Source organism: Lynx canadensis, chromosome B3 (genome assembly GCF_007474595.2).
Source record: "Lynx canadensis isolate LIC74 chromosome B3, mLynCan4.pri.v2, whole genome shotgun sequence".
Taxonomy (NCBI): domain Eukaryota; kingdom Metazoa; phylum Chordata; class Mammalia; order Carnivora; family Felidae; genus Lynx; species Lynx canadensis.
In genome coordinates this window covers 144,391,456-144,412,606 of record NC_044308.2, presented here as the reverse complement: position 1 = coordinate 144,412,606, position 21,151 = coordinate 144,391,456, and the positions used below count along the sequence as shown (strand labels likewise).

Genomic DNA, 21,151 nt, shown 5'->3' with positions numbered 1-21,151 from the left:
AAGTTAATCTGTCTCAAGTGCCAACGTCATAAAGCTCCACATCCTCTTTTTCTAAACAATCTGAGCTTCTGTGTCTCTAAATAGAGAATTCCAGGGCTTCCTCTAAATATTGGGGTGGAGTTCACCAACAGCCACGGGCTCACTTGCCTGTGAGTTACTGTACAAAACTTGCAAATTCACCCCACTGCCGAATGGGCAAAGCTTGGGAAGTTTCCACAACAGAAGGCACACATTCCAGACTCTCAATGCTAAGCCTCTGGAAGCTGAAATGTCCATAAGTACCGATGCTTTTCAGCCAAATGAACTCATGAGCGAACACGGAACGTCTATTCCAGACTGGACTCAAATGACTTACTGAGTCCAGGACAAAAGGAAGCAAAACGACCACGGGCTCAAAAGAAGTGACAGCAAGAGGTAAGGACGCTCATTTTCTGGAGCCTCTGTGTTGGCTGAAGAGACAATCTCCCTCCTCGTGAGAACGATCTTACGTTTCTATCCACTTAAGTGATGTTATAAATGGGAAGCAGTGCCCTAAATAAACAAGGCTTCCAGAAAGAGAAAACCAGTAACCCATCGAGACGGCAGTTCTTAGGTTACTAAGGAAAAGCCAGATTCCACTCCACCGACGCTCTGACAAAGCGCAGGGAAACTAAACTCTCCCTGTTTCCATGGGGAAGGCAGGGGCAGGGTGGCGTGGGCGCAGAAGGGGGCACTGACGCTCCCCTGCCACCTGACCCGGGGTGGGGCTGGTCCTCTCTTCTCTGGTCCTCCTCTCCTCTCCAGCACACATGCTCGGGCCCACATCACAACTCACACTGGCCTGACGTTATAACCTAGCTGGTTCAGAGTAACACGGGACCGCAGGAGTGCCAACGTGCTCGTGCTGCCAGACTCCTCTGTCTGAGGGTCGGTCTCTCGAGCTCGCCCAGCCTCACCCACCACCACCGTCCTTTAGATCTTACCTGCCCTGCCTGACCGACACTGCCACTGTCACCTTCTATTTTACTAAGTTTATTTCTATTTATTTTGAGAGTGGGGTGGGGGCTACAGAGAAAGGGAGAGAGAGGATCCCAAGCAGGCTCCGTGCTGTCGGCACGGATGCGGGGATCCGTGGGCCGGATGCGGGGCTCGAACTCACCAACGGTGATATCATGAAGTGAGCCGAAATCAAGGGTCAGATGTTTAACTGAGTCCCCCGCCAGGCTATCATTTTAAACGAGGTCTTCTATGAACCCCTCTCACCCCCGACTCATACACCCTTTACATATTTCCTGTGATCTGGTTGGTACTAAGTACGGGGGTCTGCCTAGATTCGCTCCGTGTTCTGGTAAGAACGCCTCACAGGTGCTGCCCAATACTTCATCCTGCATCGTGCAGAGGCAGCTGGCCCAGTGTGCGCAGCAAGAGAAGACACGGGGTGAGGGGCCATCACCCCATCCCGCGCCCTGCAAAGCCCCGCCCGCCTTCCTGCCCGCTGGTTTCAGCAGCTGTGGGTCACCGCTGCCCACATCTATTATTTCCCTGGGAAAATGTTAATTCTCTGACTCCACCGCTCCTTCTGCATCAGCTGTCAACCTACAAAGAAAAATGCTCCTTCATGTGGTTCCCCTGAAACAGTCGATGCAGGAAAGGTGTGAATTCTCTGGGTTCTTTTACTGATCAATTTGCAGAACGAGTTGGCTGACTAGCAGTGTGCGGAGGGGACTGAGCTCCTCGGCCTTGCTATGACGGCAAAGGTCTTTGCGGGTTCGGTATACTTTTAATCCACTACGGTCATTTCCTTTGTGCGGCTGGAACGGCCTCACCCTTAGCCTAAGGGAGCCCCTCAAGTAGGCCCCTGTGCCGTTCTCATGTGACCCCGCCAGTCTCTGGGTCTCCTCTTTGACACAAGGTGTCTTGCCTCATCGTGTGCTGTTCCCACCGCAGACCTGCTTCTCTAAGGAGTCCAGGTTCCCCTTAGTGGAAAGTGCTGTTTAGAACTGTCGAGGGGCATCTGGGTGGCTCAGTCTGTTGAGCGTCCAACTTTTGATTTCCGCTCAGGTCTTGATCCCAGGGTCGTGGGATCAAATCCTGCGTTGGGCTCCATGCTGGGGGTGGAGCCTGCTTAAGATTCTCTCCCCCATTGCCCCTCTCTCCTGCTCACACTCTCAAACAAACAAGTAAACAAATAAATTAAATCATGTAAAGTAAACTTCAAAAAAAGAACCTGCTGTCAGAGCACTAGGGGTGCAAACCGTTATGGAGTGGCCACGCGAATAACTGTAAGCCGTCCATTTTATTTAAAAGTACGAAAACTAAGTTTACAGCAATGTCTACCTTTAACATAAACATCAACGTCACTAAATTCAGGTAAGAAAATAATCCTACCCAATATGAATATGATATTCAAAATTTTAGAAAAAAAGTAAGCACTTACCTGTTATAACACATGTGTTTCTGAAAATTTTTACTTAAAAATTCCTTGTAAAAGTCAGCCATTTCTTCTGCATCTAATGTTGCTTTCTGACCTGAAAATTAATTTCAACTTAAACATTAAGACTTAAGAAGAAGAGACCCACAAACTACTATTGATCTAACAAAGGAGGTCAGCAAGATCAAAATGCAAACATCAACTGTATCTTTCTATCTATACACTAGCAATAAACAATCCAAAAATGAAATCAAGAAACAATAATTTCAGGGGTGCCTGGCTGGCTCAGTCAGTAGAGCATGCAACCCTTTATCTAGGGGTTGTGAGTTGAAGCCCCATGTTGTGCATAGAGTTCAGTTAATAAAAATGTACATATATTAAAAAAAAAAAAGAATACCATTTACAATATCACCAGAAACAATAAAAGCCTTAGGAATAAATCTGAAAGGAAGTGTTAAGACCTACACACTGCAAACTACAAAACACATTAAGAAATAAAAGACCTGAACAAATGGAAAGACGTTCCACGTTCATGGTTTTAAGGACTGCAGACTGCTGAGATGGGCAGCACGCCCAAGCTGACCTACAGATACGATACAATCCCCATCAAAATCCCAGCTGGCTTTTTGGCAGAAACTGAGGAGCAGATCCGAAAATGCAGAGAAACCCATCAGCCAACACAATCTTGAAAAAGGAAAGGGGTGCCTGGGTGGCTCAGCCAGGTAGGTGTCCAGCTTCGGCTCAGATCGTGACCCCACGGCTCAATTTCTTCACGACTGAGGCAAGCACAGGTGTGCGTCTCCCAATACACAGCCCGCGACGCGCTTCGTCACGTCCCCTCAAGTGCCTTGAAGCTTCTAACGAGAAACGTGAGCCATCCGTAGAGGGGAAACGGACTACTTTCCAACCTGAATGCATCCTGGCTCAACAGCGCACCCTCCCACCCTGGCCCGGGGTAGGTGCCGGCCTAACCAGTCCATCTGGGAGTCAGTGAGCACACGCTCAACCAGGTGACACACGGGGACTAACCCGGCCACCTCCACGGTCCTCCCTGTGTGGTGGGAGATGCCGACCGCGGCGCCGGCCCCCAGGGCTCCCCTATCCCCCCCCAGGTTTGAAAAGGCCACACAGGACAGCAACCAGCCTGCCAAGCGAAACGCGGCCAGACAGCAGCCCACAGGCCAGTCTCAGGACACCCAGTGATGGCTCGGAGGTGAAGGCACTCTGGCTTTGAAGCCCCAAACAGGCACTCGGACCTCTGCCCCCCGGGCTCTCGCACGCGTAGAGAGGCCCACGTTCGAGCTCCTACCTCGGGTGTAGCACGCTTGCCCCTGGAAGACGCCGCCTCCGGGCAGAGGCCACGTTTCCCGGCCGCACTGCCGAGGTCGATGCTGCAACCCCAGCGGGGTTTGGGGGAGACGGGCTGGGAGGGTAACCCAAGGGCACTTTTCCACAGAAACAGGAGTGAAGGTGCTGACCTTTGACACATACGACACGGAAGCAAGCACTCAGATGGCACGGTCCAAGCGTGTGTCTGTCGGCGCACAGAGGACAAGGACACGTCCCTTCCACAACATAACCAAGGACCTGCCTGAGTCAACAGCAGTATTTTCCACATGTTCGTTCTCACTCCTCTGACCCAGCCTCCTGCAGCTCCTCAGATCCTCCATCTGGGTCTCTTCCCTCATCTAGAAGATTCTCTCTCAAATCTCCCCTAGCTGTCCTCTCCTCAGACAGGCCTCTGTGAGGCCCTGTTAAGATGCCTGCTCCCCCTCAATTCCCGGTTGTTTTTCTTCCAGGGGCCGACGACAGACCTCGAGACCTAGTATTCACGGGGCTACCTGTCGGTTGGCCCCACTCCCAGCCCACACTGGAATGTCCGCTCCCTGAGGGCAAGGCCACAGCTGTCTCATCCAGTATGAGGTCTCAGTGCTTAGTGTGGCACACAGAAGGAGTTCGACAGCTACCTCGCATCAACACATGGCCAGATGCTAAGTGGGACAAGAAAGAGAACAGCCAGCCGCCCGAGGAGGGGAGGGTAGCCGAAGGCTCCCAGAGAAGGCGACGTGGAGGCTGGGTCTTAAAGGATGAGTAGGAGCCCACGAGGCAGAGAAGGGAGAGAACGGGTCAGAAGCCGGGGACCGGCACAGAGGAAACAAAGGGTCTGGAGAGGCATAGATGTGGCCGAACAGAGTGAGCGAGGAGGAGGGTGGGCAGGGCTCGAGCGTGGTGAGGGGACCAGGGAGGAGCCCCCGGCTTCAGGCAGGAGGAGCAGTCAGGCCGGCCCAAGAGCCTTAGTGTCCTCTGAACGATGGGTCTTGGAGGGACAGCACGTGTGCACGCTCGAGTCAGCATCCCAGCACATCTGTCTGCATCCCCACGTGAGGACCCGACGAGGCGCCCCAGCGGCAGCGGTTAGCGGCCCCACGGAGCTCCGTCCCTCGCTGGCTGCTGGCCCAGGACTGTGGGTTCTCATCTAGAACGTGGGTCAGAACAGCACGCATCGTGAGGCTGCTCTGAGACAGAATGGGTGGCAGCCAGTGTGACGGGTGACACGGGGCCTGGCACGGAGCGCACCCTTGTCACCACCGCTGGAGGGACAGCAGGAGGCCCGGGCTCTAAGGACAGGCAGGTGCCAGCTTCAGCTGCTGGTCTGGTTTGGTGTCTTGTGCAAACACCCCACAGCCAGAGCTCAGCATAAAGCAGAAGCCACGTAAATGTCTGCTGAGTAACACGGCTTCCACGTCTATCGACACTGCAGCGGGCTACTGCGCTGGGATGAAACTAAGCAAAGAAAGGGAGGTAGGATAACCTAGTTCATTACACATTTGCTAAAAACCACGTGGGGGTTTATGACTGCAAGTAAATCTATCTCCATGGCGTGCCTTCTTCCCACTGCGTGAACACTTTAGCAACAAAAGAAATTAGAGGCAAGAATCTTCCCACCATACTGCTGCCCTACAAATGAGACTCAATTTGGGGACATGCAGAGCTGAAATCAGGGTATTCCGCTTTTGCACCGGAAATTCAGTAATTTTTCTACACTGCTGCAGAATATTCCAGTGAACATCCACTGAGTGGGCCACCTTAGCCTTACCCAGTCCGCGATTACTAGAATTATATACTCCCCCCCTTTTTTAAAAGATAATGCTGCAAGGAACCTACAGCTACCTCTTCTGTTTTCCTCTAGAGTGCATTCTTAGATATCCTGTGGTCAAAATTTCCCTGCTTCTTGGCAGGGGTGCTGCCTACAGGGGCATCCTCTGGAAAGACGGCTGGAAATTTCCCCTGCCGCGGACCACCTACGAGCACTGTATTGGACTATAACTCTAACTCCACCAGCACGGAGTATAACCACTGAAGGCACCCCCTGAATTCAGCAAGCACAAAATGATGCCCAGTTGCTGTTCTGATACACATCGTAATCTGCAGTCACATTACTCACCTACAGGTATTTTGTTGTTTCTACAACCCTGTTAACGCTCTTCACAAAGACTGCCCCTGTCGCCTCTGTTCTATCATCTGCTGTTCATGCTTAACCTGTTTCCTGGATGCTGACCTTTTGTTCCAGCCCTCTGCTTTACCAGACACCGCTTGCAATTGAGCACACAACTCTTGATCTTGGGGTTGTGAGTTCGAGCCCCACGTTGACTGAGGGTACAGACTGCCTAAAGATAAAATCTTAACAAAAAAAGAAGTCCTCACTTAAATAGAAGGCAGTTTTCATGTTCTCCTGTCCTTCTACCTTTACTGTCGAGCTTAAAGAACCACCATTCCTCCAGACAACGGAGACTCAGTTGTGTTCTATCAGACCTTCTACAACTGGCAGCTACGTATTTAACTCTTAACCCACAAATAATTGATTTTTTTTAAAATGTTTATTTATTTATTTTGAGAGCAGGGGGAGGGGCAGAGAGACAGGGAGAGAGACAGACTCCCAAGCTGTCAGCACAGGGCCAGTATGAGGTCCCAGTATGTGGGACTCAAACCACAAACCATGAGATCGTGACCTGAGCCGAAATCAAGAGTCAGACACTTTAACCAACTGAGTCACCCAGGCGGTTTTTTAAATTAATTGATTTTTAATAATTAGCTTTTTGATCCATTTGGAATATATTTGTATTATAGGGGTCATGAATCTAAATTTACTCTCGAGTCAAAAATAGTTTCTTCGTTAACATTTTTATTTTATTTTTTACATTTTATTTATTTTTGATAGATAGAGACAGAGCTTGAGCAGAGGAGGGGCAGAGAGAGAGGGAGACACAGAATCAGAAGCCGGCTCCAGGCTCTGAGCTGTCAGCACAGAGCCCAATGCGGGGCTCAAACTCACAGACTGCGAAATCATGACCTGAGCTGAAGTCGGACGCTTAACCGACTGAGCCACCCAGGTGCCCCATTTCCATTAACATTTATTAAACAAACTCCTCCTCCCTCGGTCCTGCGGGACCCCTATAATCACGTGTTCAGCACGCATTCTGGCCCACTGAGGTGACATGACTGTCACCGCCCCCCCCCCCCCCCGGTTCCATCACTGCAGCCTGGAAACTGTTTAACTAGCTGACACAGTGGGAACCTCCCTTCATGTGTCCTGTCCTCAATACATTCCTTCCTGTTTTATTACCAAATTCATTTAAAAGTCTGATTTAAGGCCAACCTTTCAGTTCTTAGAAACGCCAGCAAGAGAAACTCTGATATTAATAACAGGACTCAAAACAACCTCTCCCGTGTTAAGAGAGTGGTTATCTCCAAAGCATGTCCACAGCCTCCCTGACCCTGCCTGATCCTGGTGAGACTCACGAGGCTGGTGCCCCTCCCTTAGGGCTGCAGCATCTGTGACCACAGCCCAGGGCCCGCTCACTCGTCAGCAGGGCCGGGACAGCACAGGGTGAGCTGAGAGCCACCGTGGCACGGTGACATCAGATGGGCCCGGGAACCCTAGTCACTAGGCCAGGACCCAGGCCCTCCACTTACTGTGTAATTTTGGTTCAATACCTTGCCCTCGGGTTCCTCATCTCTAAGGTGGTAAAAGCAGCGGGACCCGTTTCTCTGGGTCATTGTGGGAAACAAAACAGATACAGGCAAAGGACTTGGCGCATACAGTCAGCATCTGAAATTGTGCGCAATTATGCTATGCTTATTGTTAGGACTCTGCACCCTTTCCTGCTGGCTCCGGCCCTCCATGATGGCACCTTGACGGGACCCTGCAGCCGTCGGCAAACAGCAGAGCCCATCATCCGGCATCCACCCTCCCAGCTCTTTCTCCCAAATGGAGTCAAGAGGGGCTAAGGGAGGGGCAGCGCTTTAGCCCAAGGACAGATGTGGCTTTTGGGGTCAACGGTTCCAGATTTTCCATCAGAATGTTTTGACAGCAGACATCTGTTTAACAAACACTATGGCGCGTTATTTGGACCTCACGTCAACAGCAAGAGAAAATGATTAAAGGTCATTTTGGGCACCAGACCTTCTATCCAAAACAGGAAAGGCAGCACAGCAGGCAGAGGGAACTGAGTGCATCCAGCATCCCTGGCATGTCGCACAGCATGGGGGACAAGATGTAAAAGAGGGGACAGGACAGGCGGGGGCCGGGGAGGCCTTCAGTCCAGACAGAGAGCGCAGCTGTCATTCCGTAGTCACACGAGTCTAAAAACCCAAGCTGGACAACAAATGTCAATTGTGCATCTGGGGCAGGACAGTCTGACTACACTGCAAAGGATAGGTCTGAGGCAGGAGCTGACAAACGACAGCCTGCGGGCCAGCAGCCCCTGCTTCTGTAAATAAAGTTTTATTGGAACACATTCATGCCCATTAATCTAGGTGTTTTTCTTTTTTCTTTTCTTTTCTTTTTCTTTTTTCTCTTTTTTTTCTTTCTCTCTCTCTCTTCCTTCCTCTCCTTAAAAGAGCAAGGGCCAAGAGCAGAGGGAGAGGGAGAGAGAGAATCTCAAGCAGGCTCCACACACAACGTGGAGCCCAACTAACCCACTGAGCCACCCAGGTGCCCAGTCTACGTATTTTCTAGGTCTGCTTTCACGCTTCAACAGCAGAACTGAACAGCTGAAACAGAGACCCCATTGGGCCCAGAAGGACTAGTCTATCTACTATCTAGCCTTGACAGAAAGCTTGCCCATCCCTGATTTAAAGATTGGAGGCCAAGGAACCAATTAGAAAGTTACTACAATAGGCACAGAAGTAACAAGGGCCTGGGGACAGGGAGTGGCAAAAGCACTGAAAAATGTTTAAGAGGTGACTGCGGACAGATGGGAAGGGGCGGGGCTTTGGGAGGCTGGTGGGCGTGACCTGAGGTCAGGAATCTGGGAAGCCCAGCTAGTACAGGAGAAAGGGTGCAGAAGCCAGGGTACTATGGGACAGAAGTCCAAAGGTCAGAGGGAAGTCATTGATCTCGGAAAGACCTAAAAGTGTTAGAGGGATGACCTCACCCAAAGAGAGGAAAGAGACCAGGAGGAAGGCACACATGTGTCCCATGTATGAGTATGAGGACCCCCTCAGAGCACCTGTCCCAAAGGAGATCACGACTTGCCCCAGAGCTTTCTCCCCTTCATCCGAAATCCTTTCTTTTTATCTTCTCATGCAGTTAAACAAACACCATGTTAAGAGGAAAAGGACAAATGAACTAACCTGATCCGGTTCTCAGTTCCAGGCCTTTAGCTTTTAGTCTTGAGCGAATAAATTCTTCTTTTTCCTAAAAGAAGACCACTATCAGAACGCTCTTTCTTCGTCTTTCCATCTTTCCTTGGGTGGGACACAGCCCAGAGTGGTCTGGGGGAGTCTGCATGGGCCCATCTCCAAACCTGGGCTAAGTCATCTGAATTTCCCTTGGGTGGGACACAGCCCAGAGTGGTCTGGGGGAGTCTGCATGGGCCCATCTCCAAACCTGGGCTAAGCCATCTGAATTTGGTTAAAAGTCCCATGCTTGAAGTAGGGATTTCAAAAGAAGATGTTTCATGAACTGTTCATAAATCCACAGAATAAGAGAAGTACAGTCCATGTGACACAGCCTACCCAAATGGATAGACATATAAAGCTTTTCTTCTGGATTAGAAAAATTTTACTTCTTTCTCACATAGTTTATTTATGAATATGCTGTTAAGAATTCTGAATTCTCAGAATGAAACACATCACAAAAACCCATATTTCATAAACATAAACACACACATTCTAGTTCTGGCTCTGCTACTCCTTTTAAGGAAAAACTACTTGAAAGTCTTGAGATCTATGATTTTATGAATGATCAGTATTTATGTACAGTTACATATAGATTTACAAACTATATGCAGGGGGCACCTGGGTGGCACAGTCAGCTGAGTGTCTGACTTCAGCTCAGGTCGTGATCTCACAGTTTGTGAGTTCAAGCCCTGAATAGGGCTTCTGTGCCCCTTCGGATCTTCTGTGCCCACCTGTCTCTGCACCTCCCCACTGGTTTTCGGTCTGTCTGTCTCTCTCAAAATAAATAAACTTAAAAAAAATAAAAAATTATATGCATATGTTAATTTACATACAGGCATACATATGAGAGAGAGAAGGGAGGGAGATGGAGCGAGGCTGAGGGAGAGAGGAGGGAGGGAGGGACCAAGTCAGGACTGAGTAGAAGAAAGCCAAATAGTAAGGATTTAGCACCCCCAGGTGGCCATTTGTGGTACCTCTTTCTCATTCAGACCTTAAATCAAAGCTTACCCGACAAAATGTCAAATTCTGGTTTGCCCAAAACCGTTGGTTCCATTCTTGTGTTTCTTGTCTTAATTTTCGTAGCTTTTGTTCCAATGGTGATTCATTTTCGGGGACGTAAAAATGAACAGGTCGAAGGTTTGAATGTTTGTCTGGGGGTCCTATCCAATCATGGCAAGATTTTCTTGGAGGGCAGAATCCTGAGACCTTTAACAAAATGCACAGGGTGAATATAAACTAAGCAAATCTCCAGTACTGTAAAATGCACAGTATAAATTTATTAAAGCCCCTCATTAGCATTCTCTTTTTAAGACCATGTGCCAGAGAATACCCAAATTAAAAGAACTACAATAAATATTATTAACGTGAATACTATAGGGAACATGTTCAACAATGGCACTGGAATAATGCAACTCCTAATGCAAAACCAGCATTTAAGCCTGCACTTTGTACTATATACAAAACTAACTCAAAATGGATCAAAAGCCTAAATATAAAATCTGAAACTATAAAACGTGTAAAACAGCAAAATTTGCACAACCTGAGACCAGGTGAAGATTATTTAGATACAACACCAAAAGCACAATCCATGAAACAAAAAAGATAAGCCACAGACTGGGAGAAAATATATGCAAATCTGAAAAAGGACTTGTTCCCAGAATATGTAAAAATCTCTCAAAACTCAATAGTAAGAAAACAGACGACCCAATTTAAAAATGGGCAGAGTGGGGGCGCCTGGGTGGTTTAGTCGGTTAAGCGTCCGACTTCGGCTCAGGTCATGATCTCACGGTTCACGAGTTTGAGCCCCTCTGTTGGGGTCTGTGCTGACCGCTCAGAGCCTGAAGCCTGCTTCGGATTCTGTGTCTCCCCCTCTCTCTGCCTCTCCCATGCTCATGCTCTGTCTCTCTCTGTCTCTCAGTAATAAATAAAAGTTTAAAAAAACGATTAAAAATGGGCAGTGGCCAAATAAAGCTTTCTCCGAAGAAGACATATGGATAAAAGCACGCTCAACATCACAAGTCACTGGGAAACGCAAATCAAACCCACAGTGAGATACCACCTCACACCTTTTTATACGCCTAAAATAACCCACAAAGACATCTGACAATAACAAGTGCTGTCAAAGATGTAAAACAAGTGAGCTTTTATATGTTGCTGGTGGAAATGCGCAATGGTGCAGCCACTTTGGAAGAAAGGCTGGCAGTCCGTTACACAATTAAACACACACCTAACGCACAATCTGGCACCACTCCTAGGTATTTACCCGAGATGAATAAATACATATGCTCACACAAAAACCTGTCTGTGGCTGGGAAAAGTGGTTTTATTTAAAATTGCCAAAATCTGGAGGCAGCCTACGCGTCGTCCTCCCACTGGTAAATGGCAAAACCAAGTGTGGCACACACAACGGTGCTTGTCAACGACAGAGCGCGACACTCTCAACAGCAGGCAGCACGGATGGATCTCAGGTACATTCTGCTGACTGAAAGAGCCACACCAACAGGCCGCCTGCTGCAGGAGCCTACTCACAGGCCGTCGCTCGCAGGACAGAAGAGGCGTGGGGGTGGAGGAAGCGGCTGACTACCCAGGAATTTCTATACCGAGACACAGAAAATGTTCTATATCTTGAGTTGTGGTGCTGTCCACACATTTGTCAGGAGTGAACTTCACTGTATGTCAACTGGACTTCAATAAACGTGACATTGAAACGAAAGGACCAGCTGGGTAATCGAAAGACTAGCTTTCCGTTTGTCTGCTTTAAGACCGATGCAGATCCATTGTCTGGGTGGCTCAAGTCAGTTAAGTGTCCGACTCTTGGTTTCAGCTCAGGTCGTGAGGTCACGGTTCATGGGTTTGAGCCCCACATCCAGCTCTGCACTGCCAGCACAGAGCCTGCTTGGGATTCTCTCTTTCTCTGCCCACCCCCCCCCCCCGCTCACGTGGTCTCTATCGCTCTCAAAATAAATAAATAAACTCCAAAAAAAAAAAAAAATCAATGTAACCTAAACTCATGGGGGAAAAGTACCATTCAATGTAGAAATCTCTTATACATTATTTAAAACAAACAAATAAGCTCTATTGAACATGACTTCCACCTCTAGCTACAACAGAGTGCCTCCCACGCGCCCTCCCTGCACCAACAACTAGAAAACTCCCAGCCACGGGAAGGAGTGAAACCACTGAGACTCACAGCACAGACGAGTCTTAGAAAAATACAGAGGGAAAGAGCCAGGCAGGAGAAAGGATGTACCGTGGGAGCCCTCCGTGCCGCATCCTCGAAGTCAGTGGTGACTGCAAACATTCACACGTTTGTCCAAACTCATCAAATGTACACTTTAAGTGCGGGGTATTCATTTTACTGCATACAAATTAAAAAGCCAATTAAAAGAATGGTTAAAGCTGACAAAGACCAAAGGAACTACCACACTGCACATAATTAACATTTCTTTTCCCTTTGGAAGGTACTTCATTCAGGGTATTTCAGTTCTTCGGGATCACGGTTACAAGACGCGACTTCCAAGGAACTAAAACCAGAGAGGCAGGGTTTGCAAATTTTAACATGAAACAGCTTTGTCTACTTGGCTACTCACTGATCGTTTCATTTGAAGCAGAAATAACAGCTAGCTTACAAATACGATGTGGCCAGTGTTTGGCGGCAGGTCAGGCGGCAAGAGCAGCAGCAAGGGGCAGGGGGAGGGGCCGGAGCAAGAAGGCGGACGTCTGCTCAGCTGGGGACATTGCCCCCAGGCACCCTCCCCAGTGTGGGCTGACATCCCTTTAGGCCCCTAGACTCAACCTTGAAAACACAGCTTGCTAGTTTTTGCTTCGATGCGCCCCGCGAATCACCACCAACACACCAAACATCTCAAGAACCCGATGCTGCCGAAGAAGGTTGCTACGAGCAAAACCACCAGCGGTGTGCCCATTTGCTCCTTTTCTTGGATGCTAGGACCTTCCTACATTTTCTAAATTCCCAAGCATTCTACAAATAGGACAAACTTAAAGCATGGCAAGGAGCAGCAGGTTGGGTCTGGAAGGGTCGTTCCCAAGTTTGCTGCAGAGAGCGTCTCAGGTTACAAGAGCTCTGAAATCCTCCTGTGAATTTGGAAGGCCAAGTTCTACTGTAAAATACGCAGGCACAGCTATTCAGGCAAAAAGCCTTTTCCTTGACCTGTGTTCTCCACAGGCGGTTTTGGAGTTACGTTATAGCTCCTCCTTCAGGACAACACTGGCACCTGTAACAGTTTATTAAAAATCTGGTGTGTTCACCTCAGCTTCAGAATGCTTACCATTTAGAAAACCATCTTGAGTCTAGAATAAGTGAATAAGCAGGACAGGTTGGAAAGTATATTGGGATTTCCTCAGACTTTCAAACTGTTTCTAGAAAAGAATCTTTAGGGGCGCCTGGATGGCTCAGTCTGTTGAGCATCCAACTTTGGCTCAGGTCATGATGTCGCGGTTGGTAGGTTTGAGCCTCGCGTCCGGCTCTCTGCTGACACTTAGCACGGAGTCTGCTTGGGACTCCCTCGCTCTTCCTTTCTCTCTGCTCCTCCCCCACAAAACAAATAAACTTTAACAAATAAATTCAAACTGTTAAAGACTTGACAGATTAGGTAAAAGAAGTTACAACATTTGAGTGAAAAAATAAAACCATGGACAGGAAGTGCACCATCACCGAAAAGGAGTTGTAATGAGTTAAAGCTGTGGTGGTGGGGTCCTTGGGTGGCTCAGTGGGTTTGAGCCTCGCGTCCGGCTCTCTGCTGACACTTAGCACGGAGTCTGCTTGGGACTCTCTCGCTCTTCCTTTCTCTCTGCCCCTCCCCCGCTCATGCTTTCTCTTTCTCTTTCAAAAGTAAAAAAACAAAAAACACGGTGACAATTACTATCACAACATGGAATGCTTCCTCAAGTTCAAGCAACATATCGGAGGCTCCAGAGGAGTGGGGGGGAGGGACCCCCAGGCCTGCTGTGGCGGGGCGGGGGGGGGGGGGGGGGGGAGGGGTGCGAGCACACTGTGGGGGCAGGGAGGACAGGAGCCTTTCTCTGCTGTCACCGGGGGAGGGTGCAAGGCGGAGGCACAGGGAGAGGCACGCAGTGGTGAGGGATCATCGATGAGCCACCCCGGGCAGCGCACAGTCCCTGATTAATACGGCTGAGGGAGGTATACAAGTGCAAGGGTGTGCAGTGCACTTTACAAACAGTAATGAAACATGACACACACCCTTCCTGATCAACTCCACGCAGCCAACCGATTCTTACAAACTGCTTTCATTGTTTTGACAACGGCTTTAGAGAAAAATAATTCACGTACTGTGAAATTAACCCCACTGAAGCGTACAGTTCCGTGTTTTCAGCATGCTCCCAGAGGTGTGCAACCATTGCCAATTCCAGGACACTGTCACCACCCCAAAGAGAAAGCTGTCCTCGTGAGCAGTCACTGCGCATTGTCCCCCAGTCCCCACTACCACTGCTCTATTTCTGCCTCTGTGCATGTGCTTGCTGTGGACATTTTGTGTAAACGGAAGATCACGGGATGTACTCTTTTGTGACTGACATTCACATAACATGTTTCCAAAGTTCATCCACATGGTAGCACGTGTCAGAACTTCATTCCTTGCTAGGGCTGAAGGCTGAACCAAAAGGTATTTCGGGATTTCCCAGCCTGGCCATAACACATTTTGTATCTGTTCGTCAGCTGAATGCATCTGGATTGTTTCCACTTTTTGGCTGCTATGAATTGTGTTGCTGTGAACACTGGTGTACAGATTTTTGTGTGGACATCTGTTTTCAATTCTCTCGGGGGTACACACAGGAACAGGATGGCAGGGTCACATGGTAACTCTATGTTTAACCTTCGGAGAAGCCACCACGCGGCTTCCCACGGCAGCTACACCAGGTGACACTCCCTCTGGCAGGGCTCAGGGTTCCAGTTTCCCTGCTGAGCATTTGTCACCGCGCATCTTGTCCTCATTGTAGCCACTCTAGTGGGCACCAAGTGCTGTCTCACTGTGGCTCCTTCTCAGATTTCTGCCACAACCTTGTATCACTAGCCAGCCCATGGCTGCAAGTGACTCGTTAGTGTCCTTCAGACACAAAGGCTACTTGGTAGCGAGGACAGGAGAAAAGTGAAACAAGCCCTATTTGTCAAAGACAGGAGTAATTTCTTTGCTTTTGAATACTAGAAGAATGTTTCCTCAACTTGGGGCTATTCACCAGGTAATGGCAACAGACAAGATACACTTGTTACTTTAACTTCTATTACTAACATCTTCTCCTTTGCCTCCCTAAGTCAAGACAATCAACAAAACAGTAACTCAAGTCCTGATTTAGCACATTTGCCAATTTCCATGGTGCAAATCCTTCCACTGTGGACAATTTCAAGCAGTATACCATTATGTGGTTTTTCTACCACGTAGGTACAATAGTCGTAAATAATCTCAAAAGCAGAGATGATAGTAAACTATAATAAAACACACGTGAAAGTCTAAATATGTATTATCTTTAATATAATTTATTTTAGTATATAATTTTTAGTAATAGCTGTTTATTAGCAAACTTCCTGAAAATGTAGCGGGGCATCTGGGTGCCTCGATCGGTTAAGTGTCCGACTCTTGATTTGGGCTCAGGTCATGATCTCACGGGTTCGTGAGATCAAGCCCAGCATCGAGCCTGCTTGGGATTCTCTCTGGACTTCCCCTGCACAGGGTGGTGGTGGGGGGGGGGGGCACACGCTCTCTCTCAAAAATAAATAAAAACTTAACAACGTAGGAAGCAGCTCTCTTCACTGCAGGACGTCAGGGCTAGCTGGGACACACCAGGCCACACTCCTCACTGCAGACCCCATCACGAATGCACTGACCCAGTCACCTCAGTTCCCTACTGCTTTTCAAAAGGGTTCATAACATGTTCCACACCACTTTAACCAAGTTATTACAGATGTTCTCTGGAAATGGTGGTCAAAACGTAGCTTAAGTATTTATAGTTTTGAGCCGTAGGTGAGGCCAAGCTTCCCCCCCCCCCCCGCCCCACCCTGGGGTCTGCAGCTGGACCTGGGGGGTAAATCCACGGGAGACACATCCACAGAGGAAAGCCCCAGGGGTCATGCAGGCGTGGGCCCCACAGGGAAATGAGGACCCAAGCAGCAGCCCGGTGCTGATACACTAGGCTGCACTAGAAGCATCAGCTGTGGCAAGGAACAGAAATATATGGAGACCAGAGGAGGGCAGGAACTACTTTAATCAAGGTTTGTTCCTGTAGATTTCCTTCATTCCTGGTGGTGAGAATGCTTCTTTCCTCCTGGGGGTGGGGGTGGCGCCTCTCCAGAAGCTTCCTCTGGGCCTCTCTCGGAAGGCAAGGATTGGGAAGACCACCCTGTCGGCATGTTTCCCGAGTGCCTCACACCAGGGCGGCCCAAGCGCGGCCCACGCCGTCACCCTTCGGCACCCTGTAGAGAGCAGCAGCTTCAATGGTTTAAGCACCCAAGGTGGTTTCGCTTTTCTACCAATACGTATGAGAAAACAGATGAAACCAAATAGAACTTCCAAAGCTATCAACATGATGAAAAGGTTTCCTATAACGTCTTCTAGAAGCAAGCAAACGTAAGTGTGTGTATGAGAAAAATATAAGAACTTTTTTTTTTTTTTAAATAAATCCATGTTCCATTAACAAAGAGCTTTTTTTTTTTTTTCAACGTTTATTTATTTTTGGGACAGAGAGAGACAGAGCATGAACGGGGGAGGGGCAGAGAGAGAGGGAGACACAGAATCGGAAGCAGGCTCCAGGCTCTGGGCCATCATCAGCCCAGAGCCCGACGCGGGGCTCGAACCCCCGGACCGCGAGATCGTGACCTGGCTGAAGTCGGACGCTTAACCGACTGCGCCACCCAGGCGCCCCTATAAGAACGTTTTTAAAGAAAACATTTCTAAGACTCCCTGCAAGCAGCATTTGCCACAAGAGCTCTGTCCCGTCCGCCTCATTTTCCGAGCGTGTCTGTTGGCAGGCCCTGCTGCTTCCTCCTGTACTTGACCGTTCTTATCACCTTCAGACTTCTGGAGGAGGAAGCCGCTGGAATGCAAACTTTCCACCTGTTTCAAGTTAACTTATTTCGTGATCACTGCCAATACTTTTACTTACGGCCCTTTTTCTCACAGCAGCAAAGGCGAGGGCCCGCAGTGATCAGAATTAAAAAGAGTCACACCCTGTCCTTTGAGAAGCCTTCTCTGTGGCTGAAGGAATAAGCTTCGCAGAATTCTGGCCACCGGACTCTGGCACCCCCCTGCCAGGACCTGAAGGACTCGGCTCGGGCGGCTGCAGCAACCTCCCCCCACCACACACACACACACACACACACACACACACACACCCACACACACAGGCGCGCGCGCCTCCGCCATGGTGAGGTCTCTGGCCCCGTGACAACTCCTGATGGGCTGGTCTGAGCAGCGCACCGCCTCCAGGCTGCCCCCTCTCCGCCTACTCCCTCCCCGCCTACTCTGTCCCCATACCCACCCCTGCTGCGAAGCAATGTCTCCCACACCCCTGACCCGAACTGTGCCGCCCCTTCCGTAAAATGTAAAATCTTCCTCGGTGATTATCATTACCCTCAGGAGAGAACCTAACCCCTTCCTGTGGTCTGGCAGCCCGGGCCTGCTGGGGCCCCAGTCTCTCCTTTTCCTCCACCCACAGGAGGCTCCTTTAATGCCACGCCAGCTGGCTTCTGTCCTTCCTCCGCCTGCGTGTTTTCTCCTCCGTGCTCCCTCCTCATGTTCACGGCCCCGGGTTCAAGGGCACCTCTCCGCGGGCTCCCCCCTCATCTTCACAGACAAGGGCACCTCTCCGCAGGCTCCCGAGGCTCCTCACAGCACTGGCACGTCTGCTTCTCCCAGGAGCCTTCGAGCCCCAGGCGGCAGGACTGCGCTTGTTGGAGGAATGTTCTTCCCAGTCTTAAAATTTTTTTTTTTAACGTTTATTTATTTTTGAGACAGAGAGAGACAGAGCATGAACAGAGGAGGGGCAGACAGAGAGGGAGACACAGAATCTGAAACAGGCTGCAGGTTCTGAGCGGTCAGCACAGAGCCCGACGCGGGGCTCGAACTCACGGACCGTGAGATCATGACCTGAGCTGAAGTCGGACGCTTGACCGACCAAGCCACCCAGGCGCCCCTGTTCTTCCCAGTCTTAATCTTTCCTGTTGACTCTGTGCTTATGCAAGAAATGCACTTCAACGTCAAAAAGCCCTTGAACTTTCTGCTGGAAGGACACCTGACAAGCTAGTTATGGCCATTATTGATGAACTGGTGCCAGAACTTTCAGAAGTTGTGAGCGAGCCAAACACCATCGGCTGTCAGGACTGTTCTCGAGGGTCCGTCACTGCTAGATCCCGCCGAGTTTCCAGGTTTTCCCGCACAGGTCTGTGCGGTCAGAGCGGCGCGCCTCACGGGCTGTTCTGCAGTAAGACTGGAGCACAGTGGGAGAACTGGGAGGAGCTGGTATAGGTGGCCGGGCCGAGCTGCGGCGAAGTGGGAAGCCAGGCTGGCCGGCTGGCCAGGAGGGAGAGGGGACAGGTCCTAGACACAGCGGTCACGTCCGCGTGGCCACAGCTGCGGCACCTACCGAGGTGTTCACTTCGTCCTGCATCCACTTCTCGCAGACTCACACGTCCTCACATTTGATCACGGTGACTTCTGTCTGGCACTTCTGAAGCATCTCTCTCACGCAAAGCTGGACCAGAAGAGGCACAGCCAAGGTGGAAAGTTCCAAACGAAGGGCCAGCTGGTCCACAAAAGGGATTGAATTCCTCCTTCCTGTGCCATAGCGACAGGGCCCCGCTGGCAGAAAGATGCCCTCATCTGCTTACCTAAGACCTGAAACTGCCACTTGTCGTCGTCAAATACGACTGGATACCAGACTGAACGATCGTTCCAGGGTTGCAGTGTGTAAATCTTCAACCTTTCATCCTTTATGTATGTATGTATGTATGTATGTATTTATTTATTTATTTATTTATTTATTTAGAGCGAGCGAGCGAGCAGGGGAGGGGCAGAGAGACAGAGGGAGAGAGTCCCTTACTGACAGTGCAGAGCCCAACACGGGACGTGAACTCACGCACTGCGAGATCATGACCGGAGCTGAAATCAAGAGTCCGACACTTAACCGACGGAGCCCCCAGGAGCCCCTCTCATCCATCCTTCTAAAAACAATATATGATCTCTACATTTTCCTTTTGTTTTCCAAAAAAAGCATTTTTTAAAACCCTACCTTTCCACAAATATTCCTGGACTTCTGCCCCAAAGCCTTCAGTCTTAGAAACTAAAGGTGATTCACACACAGGGACCCAGTGAGTGGCAACAGGCAGCTGGCCCAGGCTCGCCCCACGGACTTGCATCCCAAGGTGGGGACCCCTCCCCTCCCCCAAGCCGACCGAGGACGCTGAAGGACAGCAGCAAGGGGACGAAGGGCAGGTGTCACCCCCGCAGTGCTCCACCGGCTCACCACCCTCCAGAACTGTACCCCAGTGTCATCTTCTTACAGGTTCCTTATCAGCAAGCGTTAAAGCAGTCACCCCAACAACTCACGGCTTTTCCGAGCTACCCACACATGAAGAAGCGCCAGGAGGCGCCAGGAGTGTTCAGTGACCCCTCCTCATTTGTCACCTCGCTATTGCCTAAATCATCTGCTTTACAGGTGAACTCTGTCAACCGGCTCTCTCAACCACCCTCAGTTTTCCACTATAATTTGAGAGATTTTATCTTAATTGTGGCAGAGTTAGCTCTTCTGCGCTCCCCAGTAAATATATGTTCTGTTTTTGTTCACCCCAGAACTGCTATTTAAAAGGGAGGAGAAGGAGCTTGGGGGAGGAAAAAGTCCTTCTGTAAAAGGAAGACTCCCTTTGAGGTTAGAATAATTACCGTAATTTACGGCTGTCACAGCAGCAGCATGGAATGCACGGCTTCCTCAAAGTGGAGTGGCTGTCTCGGGCGGGACAGGAGGCGGGGGCCGCGCAGGCTAGAACCCATCAGCTCTGCTGGCGAGCAGCCAGGACAAGGAAAGGAACGTGCGTGTACGTACTTGTCACACTGAGCGTTCATCACCGTGTCTGGGAGGGAACAACCCCTCCCGTTTTTCCTCTTTCTATGTAAACTGCCAGCCAGGCAGCCCCGTGGGGGGCTTCTCCTCCTCCAGCTCTGCAGGCCCAGCCTCCTTCTCCACCCCTTCCCGCTTACAGTAGGCTCCTGGGCTCTCCCGGCACAGTCCCGGGCCCACCTCCCCACGAGAAGCCAGGATTTGGAACCAAAGACTTTCCCCTAGGCCCTCCTTCCCGGAAGTGCCTGCACAGAACACGAAGCTCCTGAGTGAAGGCGTCACACTACACCACTGGGGAAACCGGTGGGCCACGATGAGAGGAACAGATGCTGGCAAAACGTGGTGTCCCTGCAGGTCTGCAGTCCTGACACTTCGGGGCTGGGAACCGAAAGTCTTCCTTCTGGAGGGTTGGGATCCCAGCCTCCCATTCTAGACAGACGTAGACACATCAGTATTCCATATTCAGCAGTACGTAAAAAGACCAGCACATCAGGACTAAACAGGGTTTATACTGGGAGTGAAACGTTGGCTTCACATCAGAAATCAGCCAATCCTGATAGAGGAACACAATCCCCCAACGAAGTTAGTCTTCTCAAAAACAAAGTCAAATCTGGATGTGGTCAAGGCTCTAGATTGCAGCTGACAATTTACAGGAGACACACAGATCAGAGGAACATGGTACATTACGCCCTGGGAAAGCAACAGCAAAACACAGTTTGTGGAAAATTCAAAAGGACACATCCTTCCCCTCCTCCTGCATAAACTACTTTGAAAAAAGGAAGGGGACGGAGTCAAAACCTATAGATTAAAAAGTAACCAAAAGAATGTCAATAAATCACAATCTGTAGCCCTAATGTGCATCCTGATACAAGAAAACTGTAAAAGCAAAACAAAACAAAAAAAAGCAAAAAACATTTCTACGATAACTGAAGAAATCTAAAAAAAAAAACTGAACGCTGAACATTTGCTCAAGTT

General features: G+C 49.6%; 1 protein-coding gene across 1 annotated transcript in view; it reads right to left on the bottom strand.

Moving 5' to 3' along the window:
- LOC115516909 (cytochrome c oxidase assembly factor 8) overlaps positions 1-21,151 on the bottom strand; it is a 28,343-nt gene that overhangs the window by 810 nt on the left and 6,382 nt on the right. Inside the window, exons 2-4 of the mRNA XM_030320087.1 lie at positions 10,103-10,300; positions 9,047-9,110; positions 2,417-2,507 (exon numbers count right to left, since the gene is read on the bottom strand). Coding sequence (XP_030175947.1) covers positions 2,417-2,507; positions 9,047-9,110; positions 10,103-10,300 — 353 coding nt within the window. The remainder of the gene's footprint in view (positions 1-2,416; positions 2,508-9,046; positions 9,111-10,102; positions 10,301-21,151) is intronic.